This window comes from Pseudophryne corroboree, chromosome 7 (assembly GCF_028390025.1).
Source record: "Pseudophryne corroboree isolate aPseCor3 chromosome 7, aPseCor3.hap2, whole genome shotgun sequence".
Classification (NCBI taxonomy): Eukaryota; Metazoa; Chordata; class Amphibia; order Anura; family Myobatrachidae; genus Pseudophryne; species Pseudophryne corroboree.
In genome coordinates, this window is record NC_086450.1 from 335,992,726 (window position 1) to 336,005,099 (window position 12,374).

The 12,374-nt window shown below is 49.2% G+C and overlaps 1 protein-coding gene across 2 annotated transcripts in view; it reads left to right on the plus strand.

Annotated features, from left to right (window-relative positions):
• Positions 1–12,374, plus strand: part of ABCC1 (ATP binding cassette subfamily C member 1 (ABCC1 blood group)) — a 440,279-nt gene that overhangs the window by 131,141 nt on the left and 296,764 nt on the right. For both annotated transcript variants that reach the window (XM_063934377.1, XM_063934378.1), the window contains exon 2: positions 10,711–10,887. In XM_063934377.1, coding sequence (XP_063790447.1) covers positions 10,711–10,887 — 177 coding nt within the window. The remainder of the gene's footprint in view (positions 1–10,710; positions 10,888–12,374) is intronic.

Sequence of the window (12,374 nt, forward strand, 5' to 3'; positions counted from 1 at the left end):
TGCTATCTCCCCTTTTTCAGAGATCTGCTAATTCTCATCCAAATTCAAGAAATATCTTTTCCTCTTAATTGAATATTTTTTTTTGCTCCGATTCTGACATGAAATGTACTTTTCTTTTCATGAATGGTGCATTTTTTTCTTCTTTATACTGAAAAAGGTCACACTGGACAGCAACAGTGTGTTTAAATGTTAGGTACTAACACGTCAGATTCCTGTGTTCTCCATTCATCTATTTCCAGAGCTCTTACAGGGGGTTCTGTATGTGATTATGTGTGTGTGTATGTTCAGTTGACACAGCATGACTAAGCTAAAATCTTAGTACTCGTGCTCGCTCTTAGCGAGCTGGCATTCATAAACGATGCTAAATGTCAGGAAATGAACCGCCTTGGCCTAAAGCCAGCTTCTTCAGAATTGCGCTTACTAGAAAGTTCAGATTCCTCCTGAGTGTCTAGGGAGGCTTGTGCAGCCAGGCAGTTTTCTTTCTGTCTTCTTTTACTTGGTGTTTAGTCAGTGTTCAAAAGTATGAATAGAATGCCATAAATGTGTATCAGACTTACACATACGAATTTCCTTACTTCTGTTTAGAAGTAAGTCCTGCATCTTATTTTCCTGTAAATAGTAAAAAAAAAAAAAAAAAATCAAATATATATAAAATAATTATAATGCTGGGCATACACTGTCATATAAAATGGCTGTCGCGGGCTGACAGACTTTTTTTTATCTAACCACCTCACACCCATTAAATGTGAGATATCTCTGTGTATGGCCCATGATATCTGCGCTTACTACCCCGGGGAGGAAATAATTCTCCGTTCCTTGGCTGTGAAGGAACAGGTAAATGTGGACGTGCAGCCGTTGCTGTACATACATGGCCCGAGGTGGTCGACTAACAACTTAAATTCAAATATCGCATCAGACAGACTTGCAAGATGATTCTGCATGTCTGACAAGTTGATATTTGGCAATCTGTCGCACGCATATGTGGTATAATTATCTGGGTGTTCCGCCAATATCATATGGATCGCCCAGTAATTGTATTATGTATACCCAGCATAGGTAATGTAAATGGGATGCAGTTAAAATGCTACCAGACGGGATCCTAGCTGTCGAAATACCAACGCAGGAATCCCAAACTATGGTATAACAACGGCACCAAAATCCCGATGCCCGGAATCCTGATTGGTGTTATAGTGGAGCGCGCTCGCATCCTACCGCGGGGGTTGGGAGCTTGGAATTAGGCATTAGAAGGAGGGTTAGGGTGCAAGGACAGAGAGGTTATGTACCATGGAGGGGGGATTAGGGTTAGACACTTTCAAGGGGAGGTTAGGTTAAGGCACCACCAGGGAGGGTTAGGCAACCACAAGGAGTTCAGTATGATTTACTAGCAGCTGTGATGCCGGCCGTCAATATACCGACAGCGGCATCCTAGTCGCCAGTATGCCAGCAGCGGGGCAATCCTAAAAGTCCCCTTGTGGGCTCGTGGCTTGCTGTGCTCACCACAGGTTCTATTCCCACTCTCTCTGGGTGTCCTGAACACCAAAGAGTGGGAATAGACCTGTAGCGCCGGTATACCAGCTTTTGGGATTCCGGCGTCTGAATCCTGACTGCCGAGATCCAGACAGCCGGCAAATTAAATTATACCCCCACAAGTGAGGGTTAGCGTAGGGGACAGAGGACGGTTAGGGTACTTTTCTGGAGGACTGTCTGTGTTCTAATGGTCGGGATGCTGCTGTTAGTATTCTGACCACCAGCATTCTGTCCATTGGGATATCATACTGAATCCATATAAATATCTGCCGCAGTCCATTACGTTACGTATGCTATTATAGAGGTATTGTCATGGACTATACAGCAAAGGTCCTACCATTACTGCGTGACTTATTCAGCTTCAAAAATAGCAAAAGTGCAACTGCTTATAATTGCATGCTGGGGGGTGCCCAGAATGCTAATAGCGGCCAGCGATGTGATCGTAATCTCTAAATAAGGGAAGCTCCCCTGACTCCTCAATCTGGCTGCGAAAGCAGTCGGACCGCCGCCATGTTGCTCGTCGCACAGTGTCATGTGGCTGCCTTAAACCCGCCTGTTTGCAATGCCACGATCCCGCAATGCCGCCCTATGAAAGCCTCTGTCAATCAGACAGAGGCATTCGCATCGATGCGATCACATTAGCTGGCCCGCACAGATCTGGACCTTTGCATTGGTGCTAAAAATGACTCAATGCGGTCACATAACATTAGTGGCCCCTTCTAAAAAGGGCCCAAAGTCCACAACTGTTCCAAAATATTTTCTTTTTTCTAAGTTATTTTTCTCTAACGTCCTAGTGGATGCTGGGGACTCCGTAAGGACCATGGGGAATAGACGGGCTCCGCAGGAGACATGGGCACTTTAAGAAATAATTTAGATTCTGGTGTGCTCTGTCTCCTCCCTCTATGTCCCTCCTCCAGACCTCAGTTTGAGACTGTGCCTGGACGAGCTGGGTGCTTTTCAGTGAGCTCTCCTGAGCTTGCTGTGAGAATGTATTTTGTTAGGTTTTTTTATTTTCAGGGAGCTCTGCTGGCAACAGACTCCCTGCATCGTGGGACAGAGGGGAGAGAAGCAGCCCTACTCTCTGAAGCTAGGTCCTTCTTCTTAGGCTACTGGACACCATTAGCTCCAGAGGGATCGTACACAGGATCTCACCCTCGCCATCCGATCCCAGAGCCGCGCCGCTGTCCCCCTCGCAGAGCCGGAAGACAGAAGCCGGGTGAGTATGAGAAGCAAGAAGACTTTGAAATCGGCGGCAGAAGACTCCGTTCTTCACTGAGGTAACGCACAGCACTGCAGCTGTGCGCCATTGCTCCCACACACCCAGTGGTGCAAATAGAAAAAATGTCTTACAGGTACTGTGTGCGCGCGCCGAAGGCGCGCGTGCAAAAAAATGGGTGTGGCCAATGAAAATGGGGGCGTGATACACATATGGGGCAGGGGCAGATACACGTATGACCCCAATAGTATCAGATACACGTTGCCCCACAGTGCCAGATATACATTGCCCCACAGTGCCAGATACACACAACCCCACAGTGCCAGATACACACTGCCCCACAGTGTCAGATACACATTGCCCCACAGTGTCAGATACACATTGCCCCACAGTGCCAGATGCACATTGCCCCACAGTGCCAGATGCACATTGTTCCACAGTGCCAGATGCACATTGCCCCACAGTGCCAGATGCACATTGCCCCACAGTGCCAGATGCACATTGCCCCACAGTGCCAGATGCACATTGCCCCACAGTGCCAGATGCACATTGCCCCACAGTGCCAGATGCACATTGCCCCACAGTGCCAGATGCACATTGCCCCACAGTGCCAGATGCACATTGCCCCACAGTGCCAGATGCACATTGCCCCACAGTGCCAGATGCACATTGCCCCACAGTGCCAGATGCACATTGCCCCACAGTGCCAGATGCACATTGCCCCACAGTGCCAGATGCACATTGCCCCACAGTGCCAGATGCACATTGCCCCACAGTGCCAGATGCACATTGCCCCACAGTGCCAGATGCACATTGCCCCACAGTGCCAGATGCACATTGCCCCACAGTGCCAGATGCACATTGCCCCACAGTGCCAGATGCACATTGCCCCACAGTGCCAGATGCACAAATGTCCCCAGAGTGCCAGATACACATTGCCCTACCGTGCCAGATACACATTGCCCTACCGTGCCAGATACACATTGCCCTACCGTGCCAGATACACATTGCCCTACCGTGCCAGATACACATTGCCCTACCGTGCCAGATACACATTGCCCTACCGTGCCAGATACACATTGCCCTACCGTGCCAGATACACATTGCCCTACCGTGCCAGATACACATTGCCCTACCGTGCCAGATACACATTGCCCTACCGTGCCAGATACACATTGCCCTACCGTGCCAGATACACATTGCCCTACCGTGCCAGATACACATTGCCCTACCGTGCCAGATACACATTGCCCTACCGTGCCAGATACACATTGCCCTACCGTGCCAGATACACATTGCCCTACCGTGCCAGATACACATTGCCCTACCGTGCCAGATACACATTGCCCCACCGTGCCAGATACAGAAATGCCCCCAGAGTTCCATACATTGCCTCACAGTGTCAGATACACATTGCCCCCCGTGCCAGATACAGAAATGCCCCTACAGTGCCAGATATGCCCCCAGTGCCAGATATCCCCCAGTGCCAGGTATACATGCCCCCCTATGCCAGATATCCCCCAGTGCCAGGTATACATGCCCCCCTGTGCCAGATATACCCCCAGTGCCAGATATCCCCCCGTGCCAGGTATACATGCCCCCCCAGTGCCAGATATCCCCCAGTGCCAGGTATAACATGCCCCCCCTGTGCCAGATATCCCCCAGTGCCAGGTATACATGCCCCCCTGTGCCAGATATCCCCCAGTGCCAGGTATATATGCCCCCCTGTGCCAGATATGCCCCCAGTGCCAGGTATACATGCCCCCCTGTGCCAGATATCCCCCAGTGCCAGGTATATATACCCCTCCTGTGCCAGATATGCCCCCAGTGCCAGATATCCCCCAGTGCCAGGTATAACATGCCCCCCCAGTGCCAGATAACTCCCAGTGCCAGATATAACATGCCCCCCTGTGCCAGATATCCCCCAGTGCCAGGTATAACATGCCCCCCTGTGCCAGATATCCCCCAGTGCCAGGTATAACATGCCCCCCTGTGCCAGATATGCCCCCAGTGCCAGGTATACATGCCCCCCTGTGCCAGATATCCCCCAGTGCCAGGTATATATACCCCTCCTGTGCCAGATATGCCCCCAGTGCCAGATATCCCCCAGTGCCAGGTATAACATGCCCCCCCAGTGCCAGATAACTCCCAGTGCCAGATATAACATGCCCCCCTGTGCCAGATATCCCCCAGTGCCAGGTATAACATGCCCCCCTGTGCCAGATATCCCCCAGTGCCAGGTATATATGCCCCCCTGTGCCAGATATGCCCCCAGTACCAGGTATACATGCCCCCCCAGTGCCAGGTATAACATGCCCCCCCCCAGTGCCAGGTAAACATGCCCCCCTCCCCTACTCACCGCTGCCGTCGCCGTCCTGTCATGTGAGGGAAGGAGAGCGCAGCCTGCGCCTCTCGTTCCCCTCAGTCTCCGGCGGGTGTCTCAGTTTAATTCAGCGCCGATCCGTGAGCTAATCAGAGCTCGCGGGTGCGAGCTCTGATTGGCTCACGGATCGGCGCTGAAGTAAACTGAGACACCCACCGGAGACTGAGGGGAAGGAGAGGCGCAGGCTGCGCTCTCCTTCCCTCACATCAGCGGCGGGGGCGGCGGTGCGGGCGGGTGCGGCGTGGAGCGAGGGAGGGAGGGAAGGAAGAGGAGCGGCGGCCCGTCGGTGTGGGTACGGCGTACCCACGGCTAAATTCTTACGGGTACGCCGTACCCACCCGTACCCGCCCACTTGCACCACTGCTCACACCTCACATACTCCGGTCACTGTAAGGGTGCAGGGCGCAGGGGGGGGGCGCCCTGGGCAGCATATGGACCTCGTTTGGCAAAAGTACACATATATATACAGTTGGGCACTGTATATATGTATGAGCCCCCGCCAAGAAAATTTATATTTAAGCGGGACAGAAGCCTGCGGTCGAGGGGGCGGGGCTTCTTCATCAGCACTCACCTGCGCCATTTTTTCTCCACAGCTCCACTGAGAGGAAGCTCCCCAGCCTCTCCCCTGCAGATACACGGTAGAAGAGGGTAAACAGAGAGGGGGGGGCACATAATTAGGCGCAAAAATCTATGTAAACAGCAGCTACTGGGTTAACATTAAGTTACTGTGTTATTCCTGGGTTTATAGCACTGGGGTGTGTGCTGGCATACTCTCTCTCTGTCTCTCCAAAGGGCCTTGTGGGGGAATTGTCTTCAGATGAGCATTCCCTGAGTGTGTGGTGTGTCGGTACGTGTGTGTCGACATGTCTGAGGTAAAAGGCTCTTCTAGGGAGGAGATGGAGCAAATGTGTGTGTGGTGTCTCCGTCAACGCCGACACCTGACTGGATATGTGGAATTAAGTTCTGAGGTAAATTTATTGCACAAAAGATTAGAGAACAGACAGGTAATCTACCCATGTCTGTCCCTATGTCGCAGGGACCTTCAGAGTCTCAAAACGCCCACTATCCAAAATAATAGACACTGATACCGACACGGAGTGTGACTCCAGTGTCGACTACGATGATGCAGAGTTACAGCCAAAACTGGCAGAAAAGTATTCAATATATGATTCTTGTAATAAAAGATGTTTTGCAGATCACTGATGACCCATCTGTCCCTGACACGAGGGTACACATGTTTAAGGGGAAGAAAGCTGAGATAACATTTCTCTCCTCTCATGAAGAAAAAGAGCGGGAATCTCCAGACAAGAGACTGCAGTTTCCCACAAAGAATTCTCAGGGAGTATCCTTTCCCTACTAGGGCCAGGATACGATGGGAATCTTCCCCTAGGGTGTCACGTTTGCCCAAAAGGTAGCGCTGACTTAACATCTATCCTCAGGGATCCTGCAGATAGCATGCAGTAAAAGTACTTTGAAGTCCATTTACACACATTCTGGTACACTACTCAGACCGGCGATTGTGTCGGCAGGGGTTTATAGCACTGTAGCAGCGTGGACAGATACCTTATCAGCAGAGATTGAGACCCTAGTATGTGTACATATATATGGAGATATATATATATATATATATATATATATATATATATATAAAACATGCCCAAAGAGACATTAGTCTACTGGGTTCTACAGTCAACGCTATGTCGATTTCTGCTTGACGTGTCCTGTGGAACATGCAATGGACAGGAGATGCCGACTTAAGAGGCATATGGAAGGTTTACTTTGCAAGGCTGAGGATTGTGTGGAGAAGGGATCTCGGACCTGGTCTCCACAGCTATAGCTGGTAATTCTGATCTTTTGCCTTATATTCCAGCACAGCCTAGGAAAGCACGACATTATCAAATGCAGTCCTTTCGATCACAAAGAAACAAGAAAGTCCGAGGTGCGTCCTTTCTTGCCAGAGGCAGGGGCAGAGGAAAGAAGCTGCACAACACAGCTAGTTCCCAGGAACAGAAGTCCTCCCCGGCCTCTACAAAATCAACCGCATGTCGCTGGGGCTCCACAGGCGGAGCTAGGCCCGGTGGGGGCACGTCTTCGAAATTTCAGCCACAAGTGGTTCACTCCCTGTTGGATACCTGGGCAATAGATATTGTGTCTCAGGAATACAGGCTGGACTTCGAGGAGATGCCCCCTCACCGACGGCCCTGCCGGCTTCCCCCCACGAGAGGGAAATAGTGTTAACTGCAATTCACAAATTGTATCTTCAACAGGTGGTGGTCAAGGTTCCCCTCCAACAAGGAGGGGGTTATTATTCGACCATGTTGTAGTCCCGAACCCGGACGGTTCGGTCAGACCCATATTGAATTTAAAATCCCTGAACATATACCTGAAAGGGTTCAAGATGGAATCGCTGAGAGCGGTCGTCGCAAGCCTGGAAGGGGGGGATTTTATGGTGTCTCTGGACATAAAGGATGCATACCTTCATGTCCCCATTTATCCACCTCATCAGGCGTACCTCAGATTTGCGGTACAAGATTGTCATAACCAATTTCAGACGTTGCCGTTTGGTCTCTCCACGGCACTGAGAATATTTACCAAGGTAATGGCGGAAATGATCGTACTCCTGCGGAAGCAAGGGGTCGCAATTATCCCATACTTGGACGATCTCCTCATAAAAGCGGGATCAAGAGAGCAGTTGCTGATCAGCGTAGCACTTTCTCTGGAAGTGTAACGGCAACACGGCTGGATTCTAAATATTCCAAAGTCGCAGTTGGTTCCTACGAGCCTTTCCTAGGCATGATTCTAGACACAGACCAGAAAAGGGTTTATCTTCCGATAGAGAGAGCTCAGGAGCTCATGACACTGGTCAGGAACCTATTAAAACCAAAACAGGTGTCGGTGCATCACTGCACTCGAGTCCTGTGAAGGATGGTGACATCATACGAGGCCATTCCCTTCGGCAGGTTCCGTGCGAGGACCTTTCAATGGGACTTACTGGACAAGTGGTCCGGATCACATCTTCAGATGCATCGGTTAATCACCCTATCCCCCAGGGCCGGGGTGTCTCTCCTGTGGTGACTGCAGAGTGCTCACCTTCTCGAGGGCCGCAGATTCGGCATTCAGGACTGGGTCCTGGTGACCACGGATGCAAGCCTCCGAGGGTGGGGAGCAGTCACACAGGGAAGAAATTTCCAAGGTCTGTGGTCAAGTCAGGAGACTTGCCTTCACATCAACATCCTGGAACTAAGGGCCGTATACAACGCCCTACGTCAAGCGGAGACCCTGCTTCGCGACCAACCGGTTCTGATTCAGTCAGACACCATCACCGCAGTGGCTCATGTAAACCGACAAGGCGGCACAAGGAGCAGGGTAGCGATGGCGGAAGCCCCAGAATTCTTTGCTGGGCGGAACATCACGTAAGCGCACTGTCAGCAGTGTTCATCCCGGGAGTGGACAACTGGGAAGCAGACTTCCTCAGCAGACATGACCTCCACCCGGGAGAGTGGGGACTTCATCAGGAAGTCTTCGCACAAACTGCAAGTCGGTGGGTACTGCCACAGGTGGACATGATGGCATCCCGCCTCAACAAAAAACTACAAAGGTATTGCGCCAGGTCAAGAGACCCTCAGGCGATAGCTGTAGACGCCCTGGTGACACCGTGGGTGTTCCAGTCGGTCTATGTATTTCCTCCTCTTCCTCTCATACCCAAGGTGCTGAGAATAATAAGAAAAAGAGGAGTGAGAACGATACTCATTGTTCCAGATTGGCCACAAAGGACTTGGTATCCAGATCTGCAAGAAATGCTCACAGAGGACCCGTGGCCTCTTCCTCTAAGACAGGACTTGTTGCAACAGGGGCCCTGTCTTTTCCAAGACTTACCGCAGCTGCCTTTGACGGCATGGCGGTTGAACGCTGGATCCTAGCGGAGAAAGGCATTCCGGAGGAGGTCATTCCTACGCTGATAAAGGCTAGGAAGGACGTGACAGCTCAGCATGATCACCGTATATGGCGAAAATATGTTGCTTGGTATGAGGCCAGGAATGCCCCTACGGAGGAATTCCAGCTGGGCCGTTTCCTTCACTTCCTACAGTCAGGAGTGAATTTGGGCCTAAAATTGGGGTCCTTTAAGGTCCAGATTTCGTCCCTATCCATTTTCTTTCAAAAGGAGTTGACTTCTCTACCTGAAGTTCAGATGTTTGTAAAGGGAGTGCTGCATATTCAGTCCCCTTTTGTGCCTCCAGTGGCACCTTGGGATCTTAACGTGGTGTTGAGTTTCCTGAAATCCCACTGGTTTGAACCACTCAAAACGGTGGAGTTGAAATATCTCACGTGGAAGGTGGTCTTGCTATTAGCCTTGGCTTCGGCTAGGCGTGTGTCAGAGTTTGCGGCTTTGTCACATAAAAGCCCCTATCTGGTTTTCCATGCTGATAGAGCAGAATTGCGGACCCGTCCACAATTTCTGCCGAAAGTGGTTTCATCCTTTCATATAAACCAACCTATTGTGGTGCCTGTGGCTACTACGGACTTGGAGGATTCCGAGTTGCTTGATGTAGTCAGGGCTTTGAAGGTTTATGTAGCCAAAACGGCTAGGGTCAGGAAAACAGAGTCTTTGTTTATCCTGTATGCTTCCAACAAGCTTGGTGCTCCTGCTTCAAAGCAGACTATTGCTCGCTGGATCTCTAACACGATTCAGCAGGCTCATTCGGCGGCTGGATTGCCGCTGCCAAAATCAGTTAAGGCCCATTCCACTAGAAAGGTGGGCTCTTCTTGGGGGGCTGCCCGAGGGGTCTTGGCATTACAACTTTGCCGAGCGGCTACCTGGTCAGGTTCAAACACTTTTGCAAAGTTCTACAAGTTTGATACCCTGGCCGAGGAGGACCTTGTGTTTGCTCAATCGGTGCTGCAGAGTCATCCGCACTCTCCCGCCCGTTTGGGAGCTTTGGTATAATCCCCATGGTCCTTACGGAGTCCCCAGCATCCACTAGGACGTTAGAGAAAATAAGATTTTACTTACCGGTAAATTTATTTCTCGTAGTCCGTAGTGGATGCTGGGCGCCCGTCCCAAGTGTGGACTTCTTCTGCAATGCTTGTATATAGTTATTGCTTACATAAGGGTTATTGTTATGGTCGCATCAGGGTTGACCTGTTGCTCTGTTGTTGTTCATACTGTTGACTGGGTATGTTTATCTTAAGTTATACGGTGTGATTGGTGTGGCTGGTATGAATCTTGCCCTGGATTACCAAAATCCTTTCCTTGTACTGTCCGCTCTTCCGGGCACAGTTTCTCTAACTGAGGTCTGGAGGAGGGACATAGAGGGAGGAGCCAGAGCACACCAGAATCTAAATTCTTTCTTAAAGTGCCCATGTCTCCTGCGGAGCCCGTCTATTCCCCATGGTCCTTACGGAGTCCCCAGCATCCACTTCGGACTACGAGAAATAGATTTACCGGTAAGTAAAATCTTATTTTTAGCTTTCTATTCCATTTATTGAGAGCTAATCTACATAATGCTTTTATTAGTCAACAGTTGCTACAGTGGCAGCTGTATGATACATACAAATGATTACTTATGTTATTGTCTTCTTGCAGGATGCAAATCTCACCTGGTACACAGAAAACCCAGATTTCACCAAGTGCTTCCAGAATACAGTCCTGGTATGGATTCCATGCATCTACCTCTGGCTCTGCTTCCCTTTCTATATTTTATACCTCCAGCGCAATGACCAGGGATACATACGAATGTCACATCTCAACAAGGCCAAAACTGTGAGTTCCATTTGCATAGTAACCTAATGTTATCCACGTCAGGAAGCCAGTTGCTGTGCTGTTCATACTCAGCCACTAAAGAGAAGTCTGTACAGATGATGGTTGTGGCATTCTTTAGCTCGTATAGTTTGCATTGTCCTCTCCACCTGCACAAGCCACTATTTGTAGTCATCCTGGAAATGCAACTCAAATGTGATCTGTTCATGTGTTAATATAGAGGGATCAGTATGAGATCCCTGCAGTCAGGAGACAGACGCTGAAATCCCGCGCTCCGGTTACCACAAGTTTCAATTCCCCCCCCCCCTCCCTCCTCCGGTTTGTGGCATGGACCACCACCCAAGTGGGGGAACTAGCCAACAGTTGTGACTCCAACTGCCGGTCTTCCAGCTGGTGTCAGGATTCTGGCGTCTGTATCCTGACCGCCAGGATCCTGACCGGCTGTCAATTGGCTGCCTCCCAATGTAGAACACAGTGAGAGATGGTACAGACTAAGTTTACTTAATGTAGGAACTATTTGGTTAGCCACAGAAATACTTCAAATACAAAAATTTTCTAATCTATATATAAAATAGCCACTTATTGCCCTATAACCTCCAGTAGGGTTATGCCTACAACAATAGTATGAAATATGTGCGTTCTTTGTATCCTGTCGGCTACCAGTATTCTGTCAATGTATAACAAAAAACCTAGTGATGCAAGTAGCACATATAAATTGTCATTCTAAGTTTTACAGTGACAGTCAGACAGTTTCTCCAGTTCTTCACCCAGCAGAAATATGCTCTTTCTCTTCACCATGCTTCAGATGTTATAAACTGCAGCTAGCATCCTGCAGACGAGGAGAAGTTCCTTGTACACAAGTTCAGTTATGTCTAATTTCACAAAAAATATCCTATAAGTTATATATTTCCATTACATTAGCCTTTCTTAAAGTATACTAGTAATGTTTGTATAAAGAATAGACTAATTATCATAGATATGTTTTGCTTCTAAAGTAAATAAATACAAATCAGATGTCTATTTAAGCATACATAAGATACAGGTTGAGAATTCCTTATCCAAAATTCAAAATCCCACATGTTTGGGTACCCTACTGAGATAATGACATATTATACTGTATGTCTTTTGCATTCCATCTAGGGAATTATGCTCATTGGCAGTTTACAATTTGGCATATAGGGCTAGATTCAGAGATGTACATACTCCCAGGTGGTTTGTGTAATCTCCGATGTTTTGAGATCTGCTCATGTGCAGATCCTTGTCTGCGACGATGGTTGCAGTGTCCCCTAAGGGTTACTCAGATGACCAATTTTCACACAGAGGGGTCTATTCATTAAGCAGTGAAAACTGTGGAGAAGTGAGCCAGTGGAGAAGAACCAATCAGCATTGAAGTAACATTTATAATTTGCATATTATAAAATCATACAGAGCAGCTGATTGGTTGCCATGGGCAACTTCTCCACTGGCTCACTTCTCTAGTCTTTTCACTG